At 39.5% G+C, this 18,433-nt stretch overlaps 1 protein-coding gene across 1 annotated transcript in view; it reads left to right on the forward strand.

Annotated features, from left to right (window-relative positions):
- lrig2 (leucine-rich repeats and immunoglobulin-like domains 2) overlaps nt 1-17,775 on the forward strand; it is a 34,836-nt gene extending 17,061 nt beyond the window's left edge. The window contains exons 8-18 of the mRNA XM_057846396.1: nt 1,025-1,105; nt 1,203-1,274; nt 1,380-1,448; nt 1,516-1,679; nt 1,882-2,193; nt 3,557-3,838; nt 7,907-8,347; nt 8,448-8,600; nt 8,785-8,925; nt 9,050-9,289; nt 15,763-17,775. Coding sequence (XP_057702379.1) covers nt 1,025-1,105; nt 1,203-1,274; nt 1,380-1,448; nt 1,516-1,679; nt 1,882-2,193; nt 3,557-3,838; nt 7,907-8,347; nt 8,448-8,600; nt 8,785-8,925; nt 9,050-9,289; nt 15,763-15,929 — 2,122 coding nt within the window. The 3' untranslated portion in view covers nt 15,930-17,775. The remainder of the gene's footprint in view (nt 1-1,024; nt 1,106-1,202; nt 1,275-1,379; nt 1,449-1,515; nt 1,680-1,881; nt 2,194-3,556; nt 3,839-7,906; nt 8,348-8,447; nt 8,601-8,784; nt 8,926-9,049; nt 9,290-15,762) is intronic.
- Nucleotides 17,776-18,433: the final 658 nt, after the last annotated feature.

Here is an 18,433-nt window from a genome sequence, read left to right on the forward strand (position 1 = left end):
TCCCATTTAACTTTAACCTGATTTGACTACAGTAGCCACCATCTGCAAATATTTAATTTATGAAGTTTGAAGTTTGGCTTCACAGCTGGTGTTTGTTAGGTTGGGTGGTAAGATGAAAATCACACTTCGAAGGGGAATGAATGTCTGATCTCTGCATTTATGCTGCAATCCTATTGGCCTGCGCCACTTCATAGCGCAAAGACGGAAGGGTGTCATTTGAACCATGCAGTGTAAATCCATCCTCTGTTTAAGTCCAAGAGCACCAAACTTGTCCTTTCCTAGAATTCTCCAACACCTAGTTGGTTCTTGTCATCTAGACTGTTCATCCACCAAACCTTCCATCTAGTCATTAGGATGATAGAAATTTTTTACCTTGATGACATTTTGCTTTTTAATATTCCATCCAGATTGTCATTGTTAGCAATATTATAATAATTAATCATTAATGTAGCTCTCTTTGAGTGTTCCCGCTTATACTGTATATTGCCTGCCACTCTGTGTAATAATTGCAGCAGTAACACTCACCCCTTCTCATGCAGAATATGAAAATCAGTTCCTGTTTCAGCTCAAGTCTGCCGCACTATGCAGTCATGGACGAATTACATAAAATGTAGCCTCCTCATCATACATCCATCTGCTATGGAATGAAGGAATGTTGTGAACTCATTATTTGTGACTGGAGAAGGAGGTCAGCTGCGACAGCTTGACATAGCAGCATGGGTGCTTTCATGTAAAAGGGGACTCGAGAGAGTGCAGGAATTCTTTCAGAGGTGGCCAAGCGTGAGGAGGAACGGACAAAAGGAGCCTGGGCCTGCAAGGCATCCGGCATGTCTGTGGGCCCGTGGACCAGCTTTTTGATCAAACGGGGGGCCAGTTCATTCCCCACTCATCGGAACAGAGGCCCACTGTGATAGCGTGACTTTGGTGGCTGGCTTGTATGAGGAGAAGAATATAGTAATTTTTAAAGTTAGGGCTTCTGTGTATGTGTACGTCTAACCTAATATGTGACTCTTTGTTTTGGCAGAGACATCCACAGTAATGAAATTTCCTGGGCCATTGAAGACTCCATTTGCGTGTTTGATGGAATGAAAAAGCTGAACACACTGTGAGGGCACTCAAATGCTTGTTTAGTTATTGCAATTCATGTCAACAAAAGCTGTTTGTCAAGCAACTACTTCACCTTCAAACATTTTCCTTTCCAGCAACTTACAGCAGAATAAAATCAAGTCAATCACCAAGAAAGCTTTTGAGGGTCTGGATGAGTTGGAGCACCTGTGAGTGAAATGCTGCTTCTGTATTGTGTGGTTTCACTGTTGTTTTATTTGATGAGTAGTAACCAAATTGCCTGTAATCCACATTTGATATTTTTGTTTTGATAGGGATCTTGGTAAGAATGACATCATGTCAATACACCCAGAAGCTTTGCTGCATACGAAGCTCAAAGTGTTGTAAGTATTAAAAAAAGAATGTTTGCCTTTGCCAATAAAATGAATTTTTCTTCTTGTTTTATTCTAGCATCCTCAAAACAAGCAGCTTGCTGTGCGACTGCCACATGCAGTGGCTGGGACCTTGGCTCACTAAAAGCCATTTCCTACATTCCGTGTCTGCCGTCTGCGCCCACCCGGCTGTTCTGCTGGGTCATGATGTCCTTTCTGTTAGCCTAGAAGACTTTGTTTGTGGTCAGTATTGATTGTGGATCGACTTGTTTTTGTCATGAAATTTTTCCTGTTATTCAGTTCACTGTTAAGTCCTAGGTCTTGGCAAAATCTCACCCCCCCCCCCCCCCAAAAAAAAAAAAAAAAACTAAAATTGCTATGATAAACGTTTTTTTCCCATCTAATCCAGATCTAACGTAATGGTGAGATTCTTTTAACCCAACAGATGAATTCCCCAAGCCTCGGATCAGCACTCACCCTGAAACATCGGTGGCACTGCGCGGCAACAATGTGACTCTGAGTTGTGTGGCGTCCAGCAGCAGCGACTCGCCCATGAGCACGGCGTGGAGGAAAGACGGCGAAGTGCTGTACGATGCCGAGGTCCAAAACTATGCCAGGTACCAGGAAGGCGAGCTCATCTACACCACCGTACTGCACCTCCTCAACGTCAACTTCACCGACGAGGGCCGCTACCAGTGTGTGGTGTCCAACCACTTTGGCGCCAATTACTCCAATAGAGCTAAGCTCACTGTTAATGGTAAGTATGTCACTATCGAATATTTTTGGAAGACTTCCTAAATTGTCAATCATTCTATTGATTTATTAGATAAATTTTAGCGTTACATTAAAATTGATTACAGAATAATTTACCAAATTAGTGTTCTTATATCATATGTACCAGATATTACTGTTCATTCAGTATTATTTAATGATTAACTGCAACCAAACAAACGGCATTAATTGCTGGTTTTCATATTATAACACCGTGATAGATTAAATTGACTTTTTTTTTCCCTTAAAGTAATTATGATTCATTTACTTAGTTGTTCTGTACAATCTCAGTAAATATTGCTCATTTTTTTCCCCAAAGCAAAATCATATGTTAGCAAATTTTATATTTGAAGTAATTACGAAGATAATTGGGCTGCTTGTATTGACGACCACAGAAATCGGAGATAATTATGCAGCGGGAGATCGCCGATTCTGCGGCGAACAATCCTGATTTCGCAGAGAGCCATTCTTGATTTCGTGACAATAACTCATTCACTACCAGTATTGTAACTGTGTTAGAATATAACAGTGTTTCTAGCGGTGTTAATTTTTTCAGTGGTGAATAATCTAATTTATTACTTTTGCCAACTTTGCAACGCCGTTACCGTTACTGAGGATGTGAAGGGGCACTTTGCTGCTATGGATGTCCCGATCTGATCGGAAATAGGGCTGATCATGCCATTTTTCAGAGGATCTGAATCGGGTGAAAAAGATCAGATTTTTAATGGAAAAAAAAATATTTGTTTTTCTGCTTCACGGTAGTACAGCCTCACTCTCCCTCCTGCTACTTTTTTTGGTCAGCAGTGCACTGGAGTAGGCTAGTTAAAGTTAATGATGATTGACAGGTTTGTAACTTTGATCTTGCCAGAGAAGCTTGGCTGTATGATCAATGGCGCAGATGTGTCAATCATGTTGTCAATCTTGTTTAAATGAAACACTGCTCTCAGCAGCATAAGTAGATTTGAGTGGACTCACCCAACGAAGCATTTAATAAAGACAAACATTCTTCTACGTTATTCTTGTTTAAAAAAAAAAAAAAAAAAAAAAAAATCACATTATGAAGGGAGCACGTTTTTTTTTTTAGGTTTATGATTAATCTATTACCCGCAGAAGGTTTATGGCCTTTTGTTGATTTATCAATTATCATAATATTTGGAGATTAATTTGATCAAGGACGAGCTGTCAGTTAATTTTGACATACCTACTTTGCAGTAGACCCATTGCAGTCTTTTTCAAATGTGGAATCTTTTTTTTTTTTTTTTTAAACCCTAGTCATCCGATTAATCGTTTTGAGCCCTCAAATCGGCAGATCAACACTCGAGTGTAATGTGTACCCAATGCATCCTCAGAGCTGCCATTGTTTCTCAAGACCCCCATGGATCTGACCATTCGTACCGGTAATATGGCCCGGCTGGAATGTGCTGCCGAGGGCCACCCCTCGCCACAGATCGCTTGGCAAAAAGACGGGGGCACTGACTTCCCGGCCGCCCGGGAGCGCAGGATGCACGTGATGCCGGACGACGACATCTTCTTCATCGCCAAAGTCAAGATGGAGGACATGGGCGTGTACAGCTGCACGGCGCAGAACGCGGCTGGCAGCTTGTCGGCCAACGCCACGCTTACCGTCCTGGGTGAGTTGTTGATTTCAAAAGAGAACTACTTTGGCGTTGACAATCACTGCATTACTAAATAGGGCGGCTATGATATAATGACTAATCTAGTATTAAATGAATCTACAACTATTTTTATAGCCAATAGCCAGTCGTTTCGAGAAATCTTTGACACTAAATGTTTAAATCCCATATTTGAGCTTCCAAACTTGTTGGTGACAATCAACATCCAGTCTATATGAACTGGGAGGATTGCAGTGATTGAAGTTCAAATGGTTTGGATGTCTATTTCTGTCAAAAACAGCCAATGCTTGTAGACATTGGCTATTTTTTATTTATTCATTGTTTTTTTATAATACAAAAAGAAACACTACATATACTGAAATTTTACCCCCCTTATATTTTATCATTTTTATATCACAAAAATGGGAACTTAAATGTTTTGTTTTTATTTTTAAAATTTTGATTTTATTTCTCAAAATAATTGATAATAATAAGCCCTAGTATAAAAGAGAATTCAGAGTAAAATGACATGTTGGTTCTATGTTTTATTTTAATAGTAGTAAATTATCTATTACATACAACCTTTGAAAATGATTTGCAATTTAATATATTATTTAAAAAAATATTTCTACGAAAGTTGCAATTGTTATTTACGTCGCAATGTGGTGATGTAAAACTGTCTCACCCATCCAGGCTTTACAGGTTGAGCCAGTGTAAAACGAGACATAAAAATAAGACTGACCAAGACAGAAGTAACATTGAAAATGTGGACAACATGCAGGAGGAATTATTGTCGGTCACATTTGATGGTGTGTCTGTGCTAAACTTCCACCGATACCAACCCAGACATAAATGCCCCAAAAGGGTCGTGCTGACCAGCCCTGTTGTTTAGTGCCCGTCAACCCGTCTCACAGAGCTAAACTTTGGCTCTTTTACCTCAAAATGAAATTAAGGCCACCTCTGGTGGCAGCGTTGGTTCTGGCTGGACTGTTGTTCAATCATGCTTCCATTCGGAGCATGCAGACATCTCACATGGATAAAGGATAGCTGCGCTCTGGTTTGGCGCACATAAGGCTGTAAGTTGCTTCAGCTAATGTATGTTTACGTATGCATTTGTAGTTAAGTTCGAGCTACAGTTTGTGGCGTTACGTGTTAGCGATTTGCTATGACAATTAATTTGTAAATACGTTAGCATTTAAGATGGCAGACTTTTTTGAAGCAAATTTATTTAATTTACTAAATTCACACATTTATCAGACTAGATGGACGTTTGAACACCAATTGTTTTGTGTTGAGTGTTTTATTGTTAAAATGCGTGTTGTTTTGCTTTACAAATTGTCAAAACTTAAGTGAAGGAAGTAAAAAGCTCCAAAAGAACAATTTTTGTTTACCGTCTGTCAAGCTGAACAACTTTACGTTTAGTGAGGACAGAACAAGTCATGTTAAGAAAGTAAATAATAAAATGCTGTGAGGTACAATTAGGTACCGTTTGTGCGACCAAAAAAAAAAAAAAAGACTGGAGACAAAATGGCGGACGAGAGTCTGGCGTTGTACAGTTGAAATCGCACAAGTCGAGCAGGTCTGGTAACCCAGGGTTGTTACAAAATATTACAACATTTTAATGGCCAGATTCAATGGTCTTTATTTTAAAGGGGAAGTTCAGAATTTTTTACATTAGGCTTAATCTTTGAGTTAGGTGGGGTTTAATTAGTCGTTGGAGTTGATTTGAACAAATTTTGCGCAGTTTGCATGTTATTTGTTAGTTTCAGGGCTCCGGAGTGGCAAAGCTAGCGCGAGTCAATGGTGGTTGAAATCAATTCCTTCAACTAATTAAACCAGATTTACCAAATTTAAATTAAATTAAATTTTCAAATTCGCCTCATGTAGACGTTTCGCCGACAGAGGACATTTTGGCAGAACGCCGGAACATATTTCCTCCACACCCTACTCACCTTTTTAACCCCTGACCCATTTTCATGCCTGCAGGGAGTACCTGTATAATTGTACATGCGGCTTGAAAGGAACATAGTCTCTTTTTAATGCGTAACCTAATTACGGCAGCACATTTTACATCACTACAGTGTGACGTGAACAACCACGGTGACTTGTGTCAAAATAACGTTATTTTATTATTAAGCTGCACATTATTTTTAAAGCTTGTAAATGATAGATGAATTACAAACATTTAAATATAGCATACAGAACCAACAGGTCATTTTAATCAAAGTTGTCTTTAACCCTTTAAGGTCTGGGCCTATTTTGTCTGATTTTGCATGCCTTTGAAGTTGCCTTTATATTTCAAAGAAAGAATTGTTTACGATGGCCTGGTTTGGTCCCTTTTTTTGTGACACCTTGAACTTCATGTCCAAATTGTTGTTTCCTTCACTGATCAATTATAAATCATCATTTTGGGCCCAAAAAGACCAAAAATTCCAAAATCGTTTTGTCAAAATTTTTAATATTGATGTCCAATTGACAACCAAACATGCGTAACGAACCGTTTTGAAACTTTGTAATATTTATTCAACATGTTAGGATGAACATTCAACCAAAAAAATTTAGAATAAATAGTCTTATATTTGACAATTCAACATAAACAACAGGTATAGCCATAGGCGTTTTTTGCCTTTATACATGCTCCAGTCAAAACAGGTTATATACAGCAGACCTAACAGTGAAGAACAATGAAAAAATATATACCATCTAACACAAAAAGTGTTTAGAGGCCATCTCTTTATGAGTTTAGGTATTGCGGCCAATCGCCTGATGAAAACTATGTACACACAATCAAGCTTCTTGAACACACATTTATATACACAAATTGAGAAGATTGATGTGGGAAAAATATATATATATAACATTGGGGGGAAAAAAGCATTTTCAAAAATATTTACAATAAACAAGTTAAATTTTTTTCAGTCATGCCACTCCGAAAAGCAGTTTCGTCCTGGAATTAGACACGGCTACATCACACAGCTCACACTTCCATGGGGTGTCGGTCCTCTTTCCACCCTTCCATTTTCATTTCACTTTGCTTTCATTGTCACTATAAATGTACATGAAAATAAGTCAGTATTTATGAAAATAATAAAGTATAAAATAAAAATATATACAGCAATAAATAATAATGGAAATCTATATGTATGACAATAGAAAGAATACCATAGCTGAATATGTGCTACATCCCTAATCTTCATATAGAAAGAAGAACACCACAAATTATAAATTCCTGCCTGGGATACCCACAGTGCACGTACGACTTTGATCTGATATGCACATTTTATTATTATATACACAAACACACACTTATATTGCATCAAAATTAACTTTGTCTTGCAATATCAAAAGAAACTTTCAAAAGAAACGTTTTCAGCATGAAAAAAAAGAGTGAGTTGGTTTACCTCTGCTCGTCGATGGCGTCACCCACGTGTTCAAATCCGTCACTATCTTCACTCGAGGACTCTTCCGAAGAAGACGATGATGACGAATTTGGACCATCCTCTTCCTCAAGTTGATCAGAAGCACAATTGCTTGCGCTAAATTTAGTTTTCCGTTCATTGTCAAAGTCACACAAAGTCGCTGCTCGATCCAGCAGTATCCAACTGGCCGTCGCTCGCCACCTCGCTGCTTCAGAACACTCCTCCTCCCTCTCGTTCAGTTGAACCTCGCACCGCAGTTATATTTATATAAAAAAAAAAAAAAACGCATTTTGTGCTTCCACTGTGACTTTGAAAGGGTTCGTTTGATTTGTGTTTTTTTCATGGAGCTTCCGTTTTGAAAAAGGACTAGAAATGATGGAAATATAGACATAAACAAATGATCCATGCAGCGTTTTAATGTTTTTTTGAGAGGACAATAAAACTATAAAAACTTAAATGACAATATCTCACGTTCTAGTTGGTCGATTGACTTCAAATAATAACGAGAGTAAACCGCAACTTCCGCACTTTAAAACGAGACCAACCAACGGCATGTGGGTGACGTAATTAAAACGTGAGGGCGCTTCAAAGACGACGTGCGCTGAGGACGCGCCGGCGCGTCCTTCGACTCTCAAGGGTTAAGCAATGACACCCCCTCCTATTTCAGAAACTCCTTTGTTCATGCGGCCCCTGGAAGACCGAACAGTGGCGGAAGGCGAAACCGCTGTGCTTCAGTGCATTGCCGGAGGCAGCCCTGCGCCGCGCTTGAACTGGACTAAGGATGACGGGCCGCTAGTGCTCACCGAGCGACACTTCTTCGCTGCCGCCAACCAGCTCCTCATCATCGTCGATGCTGGCCCCAGCGACGCTGGGAAGTACACGTGCATCATGTCAAACACTCTGGGAACCGAGCGCGGCCACATCAACTTGGCCGTGTCGCCGTCGCCCAACTGCGACACCAGCACGGGTTACGACCAGGATCGCTGGACCACTGTCGGCATCGTGGTGATTGTGGTTGTGTGCTGTGTGGTCGGAACCTCGCTGGTTTGGGTCATTGTTATCTATCACATGCGCAGGAAAAGTGAAGACTACAGCATTACCAACACAGGTAAGCAAACTGTAGTGTGTGTGTGTAGTGTGATATAAAAAAAAATATATATATTCATATGATTCCTTTTCCATTCAAATATGATGTATTCCTTCCTCAGATGAAATGAATTTACCGCCAGACATCCCAAGCTACCTCTCCTCTCAGGGGACTTTGTCAGAACCTCCTGAAGGCTATAGCAATTCTGAGGCTGGTAGCCACCAGCAACTCATGCCTCCTCTCTCCAATGGATACGTGCACAAGAGCTCTGACAGTGAGCAAACCATCTTTAAAATGGCACACACTTCTTTCTTGTTGGCATATCAAAATGAATAATTTTATCGTTTAATTACTTCAAATCAAAATTACTTCATATTGATTGCCATTTATGGCACCAGTGACTAAAAATCTAAATGTTCCTAGCGAGATTTCCTGACGCATTCTCTTGTGTATCCCAGGTGGTTGCTACGGAGACGCAGGCAATGAAGCAGAAATGGACGGTAGCGGCCGGCTCCACTTCCGAGTGGGATCTCTGTTCACAGGACGTAGCAGCTTCCAGCCTGGGGAGGCTCGTGATAGACTAGCTGGAGCCCCTTCAGGTCTGTTAGTCATTATGGATGTCTTGTTGTTATGAAGCATTTGCATTCCGTGTAGAATATTATCAGTTGAAAAATGGAAGGAAGTAGTTTCTGCAAATACATGTCATATGTCTTTTATAATAAGGCGGTGCCGGTCCACTGGTCATCTGTTCCGACTGCTACGACAACGCCAACATCTACTCTCGTACGCGGGATTTCTGCCCGTACGCTTACCTGGGCGAGGATGACATTCCTGACAAAGACCCGCCAAGCTTCAAGGAGAGTTACAGTGAGCGCGCTCGGCGAGAGGACGCTGCGATGGAGCGCCTCTTCGGCAGACGGGACTCCGAAAGGCCGAGCAGCCGCACGTCATTGGAAGACTGTGGTAAGATGTGTACACTACACTCCTATGATATGTGTCTTCACATTACAAAGGATTTCAGTTAAATTATAATTACAGTGAATATTATATATGAAAAATTATGCTGAAAATGTAGTGAAAATTTTTGAGAATGGTGGTTGCAGTGCCATGTGTTATGCGCAGTCTTAATAACTACAAACATTTATTCCATTTAAATAGTTAGTAGCTTGATAAAAAAGACTTTTCCCATTAGGGAGCAAAGAGCAGATCCATATCAACTGCTTAGAACGGTCTAGAAAACGGAAATGAAACTAGGGTAATTTTGCTTTGTAAAACTTTTTATCATTAATTTAAAGGATACATAATGTGCTTTTCACCCCAATTTTATCTTAATTGTGTCTGTGGCATGCTTTCAGAAAATCCTCCAAGGATTATGAATCACAGAGCACTTTTCACCCTGCACTGTATATTTTTTTAAGAGTGTAGTTCTCTCGCCATAATAATGAACAACCGATCCCTCGAGCTGCCTCGACTCATGCCAAGTACCGCTTTTGTTCCTGCGACTGTGCAAAACAAGGATTTCATAACTAGATTAGTGACTACTAATAATAATGAGTGTGTGCGGTAGGGGAGTATGGCTGGGCAAGTTAACTCAATACCTGCCGTTGATGGCTTTAGGTGTCTTTCGTAGTGAATGAGGTAATTATTCAACTCTTATGTTAAGTCACAAATAAGCACATCATCTAAAATGTGCATTAACATCAAAGCGACGAAAGAAAAAGTTACCTTAAAAAAAAAAAAAATCTAATTACCTCCACCAGGAGCGCAGCACATCACATAAGTGACAGGACCAGACTCTGCTGCAATGCAAGCTAACTACACATATGATAGGGAAATGTCACATTGTGAACTTGATGGAAACTATGGTGATTCTTCATCTCGTTCTCGTCACATTAGACAAAAACTGGCGTTCGTCTCGTTATGTTTTAGTCTCCCAAGACACGTGTTTAGCTCGTCATCATCACGCCGTCAAGAAAAAAAAAAAGTTCGTCAACAAGATATTTTCATTATTGTCATTTTTGACGAAAATTACACTGGTAGGAAGATAATGAGTCTTCTTCAAGTGTTAAAAGTGATAATTTACCAGTTATTGTGTGGTGAATTTAGTAACAGCTCATTTTAGAGCAACTCTGGTTTGTCTGTCGCTACAAATGATGGCCAAAGAGTAAAAATAAGTGTGCTACATGCAATTTTGAAACATACCGCATTGGCCCTAATATAAGACTGTGTTTTTTGCATTGAAATAAGACTGGGCGTCTAGATGGCGCCAGATATCATTGAAGCGATGTTCTGTCATGACAGATCTCAGCTACTCTAAAGTTTAACCAGTTTGCATTATTTTATTGTGATGTTTTTCCTTGTTCAGATTTGTTTCAAGACTACAGTTACAGTTAGACTTCACTTTGATGGTTAATGCAGTTATTGCAATTTTGTTGTTTTATCACAATAGATTGGTTTATTTTCATATCAAAAGCCAGAAGCCGTTCATTTATGAATCTGATTGCACTTTAGTTTACATATTTAAATGTTCAGATATTAAGATTTGAATGAGGCAAAAAGCATGCTTTTTCTCTCAAATATATTGTTATAATCATTTGTTTCAGATGTACTGTAATTATTTTCTGTATAAAAATTAATTTGGTTTTCAAAAAGTCTTTTTTTCAAACTTGAGTCTTGAAAAACGGGATCGTCTTATAATCAGGACTGTCTTATATTCGGGCCAATACGGTATTATTGATGTGCATAAGAATACAATTAGTCACAATGATTTGAAAGGACTCAGTTTTCACAATTACAACTGTTATTCATTGTGTAGGCTAGGGGCGGGAACCTTTTAGAAGAGAAAGCCTAAACACAACATATTTTAAAATGTGATCCCACAAGAGCCATACCGTGTATGTCTGTATGTATGTATAAAAACACACACTGTATATCCTATGTTCTTTTGCAAGCTTTTCAGAGTCTGTTTTATAATAGGGGTGCGCGAGATCAATTTTTTGAAACCGATATCAATAACTTCCTGCTCCTCAAAGCCGATACCGATAATCGATAATAAATATATAATTTTTAAATGTACATTATATTCACCTGAGTTTTTCAACACATGGAGGTTAAAAAAAAACTAGTGGTGAATTCAACATAGATTTGCCTTTGACCTAACCAGGTTTTTCCATGATGACATAAAAGTATTATAATGAACAAAACAAAGACAAGAACAGTCTCGACTTCAAATAAAGTGCCAGTATTTATTTTTTCAAATAAATTTAATCACAATCAATTAGTCAATGTCATTGAAGATGTGTTCCCTGAACAATGAGCACTGAACTAAAACATAAACCCAACAGGTATTGTTCTCCGTCATCAGATAAAAACATTTGGTGCTACAGGTGAGGAGACTGTTGTGGTCTTGGTCCATGAAACACTTTGTTAACCTGTCAATTATAGGACAGCAAGCCTATCAATAACCAAAAGGCCTCTCAATAACTTACTAATTTATAACTAACACTGTTAAATGCAAAAATGATACAGTAGGGCTGCAGCTATCGAATATTTTAGTACCGTAATTTCTGGACCTGATTACAAGCCTCACCCAGTACATTTTTAAAGGAAAAAACATTTTGTACATACATAAGCCTCTCCTGCCTATTAGCCGTGTGTGCCCACTTAGTAACAAGAGACATTGACAAAGAAATACAGAGTTTTCAAAATTATAATAACACATCTTAACTTTTCGTTCCAAACAGCGCCGGCAAACACGGCAGTTATTTACCAGCGGCACGGAAGTTACATAACATCAGCATGGCGGGACAGGACTAACTGGGCTGGTTATTAAAAACATAAAAGTCTTTGTTAGCAATCTTCATCTTCCTCCTGTGCACTCAAACCATGGAAGTCTTCAGTTGGCCACGCACCTACTCAGTCTCTCCTTCGCTGTCGCCTTCAAATGAGGCAAATTCACTCCTGAGCCCGTGCCGTCCTCCTCGTCACGCAGCAGACTGGCCCGTCGAAACCCGTTGGTAATGGCTGACTTCTTTCACACCCCTTCACGCTGCCAGGCTCCCCCGGCATACCTGTGTAAAAGCTGCTCTTCGCATGCAGCGAGTCTTGGCAAACGATCTCTCGCCGCTCGTCATCAAAGCTTCCCATACAACACGGATGGCCAATTTAATTTCTTCTAGCATTTTCCATGATGCAGGTCTTCCAATTCTACTTATGCATAAAGACGAGGGTCCGGCACCTCTATTCATGCACAACGCAAGTTAAACCACCGGTAATAGTGCAAACTACAGTCTTCCTTGACACATATATTCCACGTGTCTCACTCCCACATTCCATGCTCGAGTGCCCCTGGCGGCTGTCAGAAAAATGCACAAATTGGCCGCATCATTGCACACACCGCAGCACCCAAAATGAGGGGGGAAAAAAGTAGCGGCATGTAGTCCGGAAATGAGGGTAATCGAGTAATCGACTGAAAATTCTATCGATTAATCGAGTAATCGGATAAAACATTTTTTTTTTTTTTTTTAGGTAAAGAGCAATTATAAATATACATGAGGAAAAAAAGACATTTAATCCAATATTGAACCATTTTCAGTCAATCAATATCTTTCTTTTTGATGTACATTGTTGAAAATGGCCAACAATTGCATCTCAGATGTGACTAGGAAAAAAATTCACTGCTTTCACTCGAAAAACTTATAGATCTTATAAAAAACAACAAAATATTTCTTACCTAAAAATGTAATTATGCTTGATAACACACATCACTTGAAAGCTACGTGTTTTTCCCACGTGTTTCAATTGAATTTCCATTTGTGTCAAACTATTTTTAAGTTCTAGTTAAGTTTTAAGTTAGTCTAAACTGTAAGTACTGATAGGATTTTGAGTTTTTGCAGTGTTCAAAATAAATGTATGATACCTGCTGTATTGGAGCACATTAGGGACCAGTGCTACTTGGTGTTTTATTCAGCAATGGCTACTGAGCTAAAACTGACAGTTAGTTTTATTACGTTTTAATTTTACTCCCTCATCACTCTACAGCGCTGTGTTTTTACAGATTAAATAAAGCCTGTATGTAAGACATGTTAGCCACGCATCAACAGTGGTCATAATCAATAGAAACCTTGCCCTCTGAAGGACTAACGTTACGTGAGCGAGTGACTGTAACGTTATATTTATTAGCGCTGAGAAGTCTACTGCTTAAAGATGGCGGCTGTTTACTAACGCTGCTCAGACGCGGCCGAGTCTGTCATTTCGCATCTAGTGCTAAATGCGTGCGATATCTATGAGACGCATTGGACTACCTGCTACCACACTAGCATCATGCGGGCGTAGGTTTTAGCAACGTCGGCATAGTTTGTAGCGGCTGTCGGCTGCAGTAAGTTCTTCTTTTTTCTTTTTTGTTATTGCTTCTTCCTCTACGCATGTGACGTCAGCGCGTTGTCCCGCATTAAAAGTAGTCCAGGCAAAACGTGATTCTTAGAGCTGGCAAAATTAAACGATTCCTCGGGGTGAATAAAATTACTCTGATCAGTTTTTAAACTCGAGTTGCTCGAGCATTTGTTTCAGCTCTATTATACAGTAAGGTTCGTCACTCATTCCTCATTATCAAAAATATGGTAGAACAAAAAGGATTACTGGCTTGCCTTAGTATAATCCATATAAATGGCAGTGACTGAATCAATTTTCAATAAAGCATGAGGTTTCTGCTCTACACAGTACAAAATCCTTGCCCAGCCACTGCGATGTCATACCAAGCATGCTGACAAGACTAACATTACACGTCCATATGTCCGTGATGAAACTTGCGTGCCGTGCATGGTTGCAAATTGAAGTATGGAAGCGTGTGGCAATCTCATCATACTTTGCCGGTAAACATTCGGCTTGGAATGATGAACCTGGGATCCAAATGATGTAGTAACCGCCTGAATCCTCGGTCTTGGACGAGGAAAAATGGTTGTCTAGTGCCATCATTTCTGTGATCACGTTTGTGATCGTTATAGCCCCTGGTCATCTTTGTGAAACGTTTTCACAAACTTGTGCGAATGCGCCATCAGCTCATCAAAGCTGGTTCATGTCAAGCGAGCCGGCGGGTTCCACTTTTAAGATAACTGGTTGGCAGAGAGCCATACGCACTTGTCAAAAGAACCATATATGGCTCGCGAGACATAGGTTCCCGACCCCTGGTCGAAACACTCTAGAGAGCAGACCTCTGCCGAAGTAGCCGAATTCAAAACAATGCTATGTTTGCTACCTTTTTTGACCCCTTTGACCTCATTACTCCTCAAATTTAATCACCTTTTCAGTTTCATATCAAAAGTATATCCTACAAATTTGATAATAACTTAGTCACTACGAGTCATATAAACAGTATTTTTTTTATGATGTTCAGCTGCTCATAACTAAAGAACAAAAAAGTAGAAACATACTTTTTTATGATGAAAGATGTGAATCAAATCTTTCTTGCACGCTTTGTGTTCATGTAGCCATAGAACACAATATTCTGTGGCGCTTGAAAGAAGGGGATATCTTGTGACATGTTTGGTAGTGAATGAGCAAACAGACAAACATACATAACCGCAGCCTTCTGTAGGTTTCACTGGCTGGTGGAGGTATCTGTATATGGCGGAAAACACTCAGGTGACTTGAAGTTCCGCTCTGAGACCCCCTATTTGGCCAAATTTCAAAATTGTCCGATATGCACGTGTGATACATCATTGGAAAGCTTAAAATCTCAATTTTCTGGAAGAATAAAAATTTTGAACAGGAGGGCATTTAAAAAAAAAAAAAAAAAAAATTAAACAGCAAAACTCTAACTGGAGGCGAGAGCAGAATTAAAGACGCCCCGATTTTAACGAGATATTATCGCGTACATACCATGTTTCGATCAGAAAACTCCTTGTAGCATGTATCACCGAGTGTCAAGACACAGCTGTGAATGGCCACAGCCGGATTTTGGGGGGATTTTATGGGTGAAACATGATGATATAACAAGGGTCGCGATGCAGAAATCGCAGACAACAATGAGTGGTTGAGATCAATTAATGATTCTAAGCTAAAAATGACAGACATTTCGAATAATAAATACGATTTCTTACCTTTTTATGGCTGGGTTGAAACAAAAGCGGTTGCGCGACGTCTGTAAAGGTGGGTTTTCAGGGTAAAACGGACAAATTAAAAATGGTTCTGGGGCTTAATGCGTCATGAATCTTCTATGGCAGCATATAGACACATTGTTCTATAAAACACAAGTTGTTTTGGATTCAAATACAGCAGTTTCTTTTAAAGAGGAGTGCAAGAGCAGAAACTGCTTTTTCAGTCTTGTCTGTGTTTTCCGCCGTATACGTTTTCTTATGTTAAGAATAAATTCCCCAGTTGTGATTGTGATCCAATACAATACTTAACAATATTTATTCTTGGATGTGATCTGTCTGTAGATGTCCACAGCAGCTCCTTGTGGGGTGAAAGGAAAAACTCAAAATCCGCAGTGGGGGCCGCTGCTCACAGGACACTTCCTCTGGCGGGGGACGCGCCGACAAGCACGCAGATCCATAGACTACCCCCCAAAAGGACTAACACTCAGGAACATCCGGCACCCACATAGACCACCCCTCTACTTAGTCTCCCTCTGCACCCACTACCTCCTTCAACACTCTGCCAAAGATTCTCTCTCCTGGAGTGTTGATGCAGCACCCCCCTCCCATCACTCCCGCGGACCCAGTGAATGTAAACTTGGGAGGGACATTTTTGTGTGGGAGCACCTTTGAGAAATCAGCGACCAACAAGCAATGATGGGTTGCCAACCCGAGACTGCGCTGAGACAGCGATGCAACCATTACATATGAATATATCCTCGGCCTTCCTTTTCAAGCAGTTTACGGAGCGGGAGGACCTTTTTTTTTTTGACAATCATGTTCTTTTATTTTTTTATTACAGTGTCATCTCCATTAAGGCGACACCCGCACTGATCCGTTTCCCCTTCACCACTTGCAGGCACTTAATTTAATGGTGATCTTTTATTATTACTGAACCCACAGTCCTCCTGCACAGAAATGGCATTGGCACTGTGAAGATAAAGTGTAGAATGTATTGTTTTATACACATATGTATGTACAGGCGAGTAATTGATTAGCTTACATTTTATGCTTTTTCTTCCTTTCACATGCGTTAGGTACTCATCATTTTACGTGGGAGGTTTCTGGTGGGAAATACAATTGGACCCTTATAGTAAATAAACATGGGAAGATGTGGGAATGATAACCACTATAATGTATGGCAATCCATCCACGGTACTTTGGACTGGTCGCCAGTCAATTGTAACGTTTAACCGTTTTAATGAACTCTAATGAACCAGCTTGCTTGATATCATAAAGTGTAGAAGAACAGCAAAAAAATATATATTTTTTTCTCATCGGGGGTTCATTTTGACGTTGAGGTTGAATGACATTTGACGCCCAATGCAGCACAACTGGAATGATGATATCATTGTTTTACATCACGTTTTTGCACTCGGATTTCGTTCGTCCGTTCCTGAAATTGTTGACGGTCCTTCTTCTTGTTTTGTCGCAAATCGGTACTGTCGTAATATGGACCCTCACAGATTTTGCAATGGTACGCCGAGGGTCTCACCCCTACCCCATTACAGTTCTTATCTAAGTAAGCAGTAAAACCACTGTAGCCTTGTGTGCATTTCCATTTTTTTTTTTAATGTTATGTTTACTTTTTAAAAATAACATTTAAAATTACACATTCCAGATTTGTTTTACTTGGACCTATTTCTGTGTTTCCTTTTGGATGACTTCAGAAGTTGAAAAATGACGTCACTGTACAATGTACTGTTTATCTCCATGTGACATACATTACGTTATTGTTTGTCATCTCAATGCCACTTTGTTTTCTTTGATACCAAAGTTTACCAGTACTTATAGTAAAAAGGCTCTGACTGTTTTGTGCTGCTTTTTTTGTATTTTTTAAATTTATTTCCAATTCAATTTTTGAATCTTGTACATTGCGTAAAGCTTGTTTAATTAAAAAAAATAATTCTATTACATTTAGCTATTACTGTACTACGTACACAGCACAAAAACGCACATTTTGGCGTATTGTCTGTAGTCTTAAACCGCTCCTTTTTCGGATCAGTCAGGATTACAGAAATTCTTTGCATTTGGTAAAATACTACAATAATAAGGGTATTAAAAAATATATGTGTTTATTTTTTCCTGCATTCAGGAAGTGACCCCGGGTCATATTGTCACCTTTAATGAACTGCTTATGACATCACTGACATATGACTGTGTCATGAGTCAAGAGTGTTGACACCAGGCTGCTCCACTCGAGCGTGTGCATCCCCCATTTATCATAGAAGCATAAAAATGAATGACATTTACTGTGTTCTCTATTCTTACACTACAACACTTCTTTTGCACCTTCCAACAGAACCGTAATCTACTGAATAATTTTTCTACTCTTCACATTCATACAGCATTGGAGCTCATTAAACATTATGCATAAACAAGGGTGCCTTCAAAAAATGAATCAAGCAAATCTACAAATTAGGAGGCAAGTACTAATAACTCATGATTGATTTTGGCGTGCGCTTCAACGCTGTTGAATGCAGACAACAGAAAATGTGTAATATGGCTTTGCCTACTGAACAAATCTGCCAACTGGAGCAGTAAATTGCTTTATCGATAGGTGGCGCTGGACATGCCATAATATCGTCATCAACGTTTTGCACACTAGTGCTTTGAGCAAGGGCGTAGGTTTGGTTTTAATATTAGTACGGATGATATAACAGCACAACCTGCATGTACACTCTTTGCTGGGGATGGGACATTAATAAGACCAAACATATTTGGTGAATGGGGGTCAGGGCTACATTTCTCACCTATATGAACCTAATTAATTGATAGGCTAAATGATTAATGCAAAATAAATCTATTGAGCTATACTCACTTTCACACTGCAAATTTAATACTTCTTAATTTGATAAATTTTTTGTTAAATCTCGTCAAATAATTTTCTCCATCTTTTTTTGAGTGTTAACAGTGGCGCCTCCAGAAATTTTTCATAGGGGTGGCCAGATGGGGCCACTTAAAAAGTTGGGGT

The sequence above is a fragment of the Corythoichthys intestinalis genome, chromosome 9, assembly GCF_030265065.1.
Source record: "Corythoichthys intestinalis isolate RoL2023-P3 chromosome 9, ASM3026506v1, whole genome shotgun sequence".
NCBI classification, from domain to species: Eukaryota; Metazoa; Chordata; class Actinopteri; order Syngnathiformes; family Syngnathidae; genus Corythoichthys; species Corythoichthys intestinalis.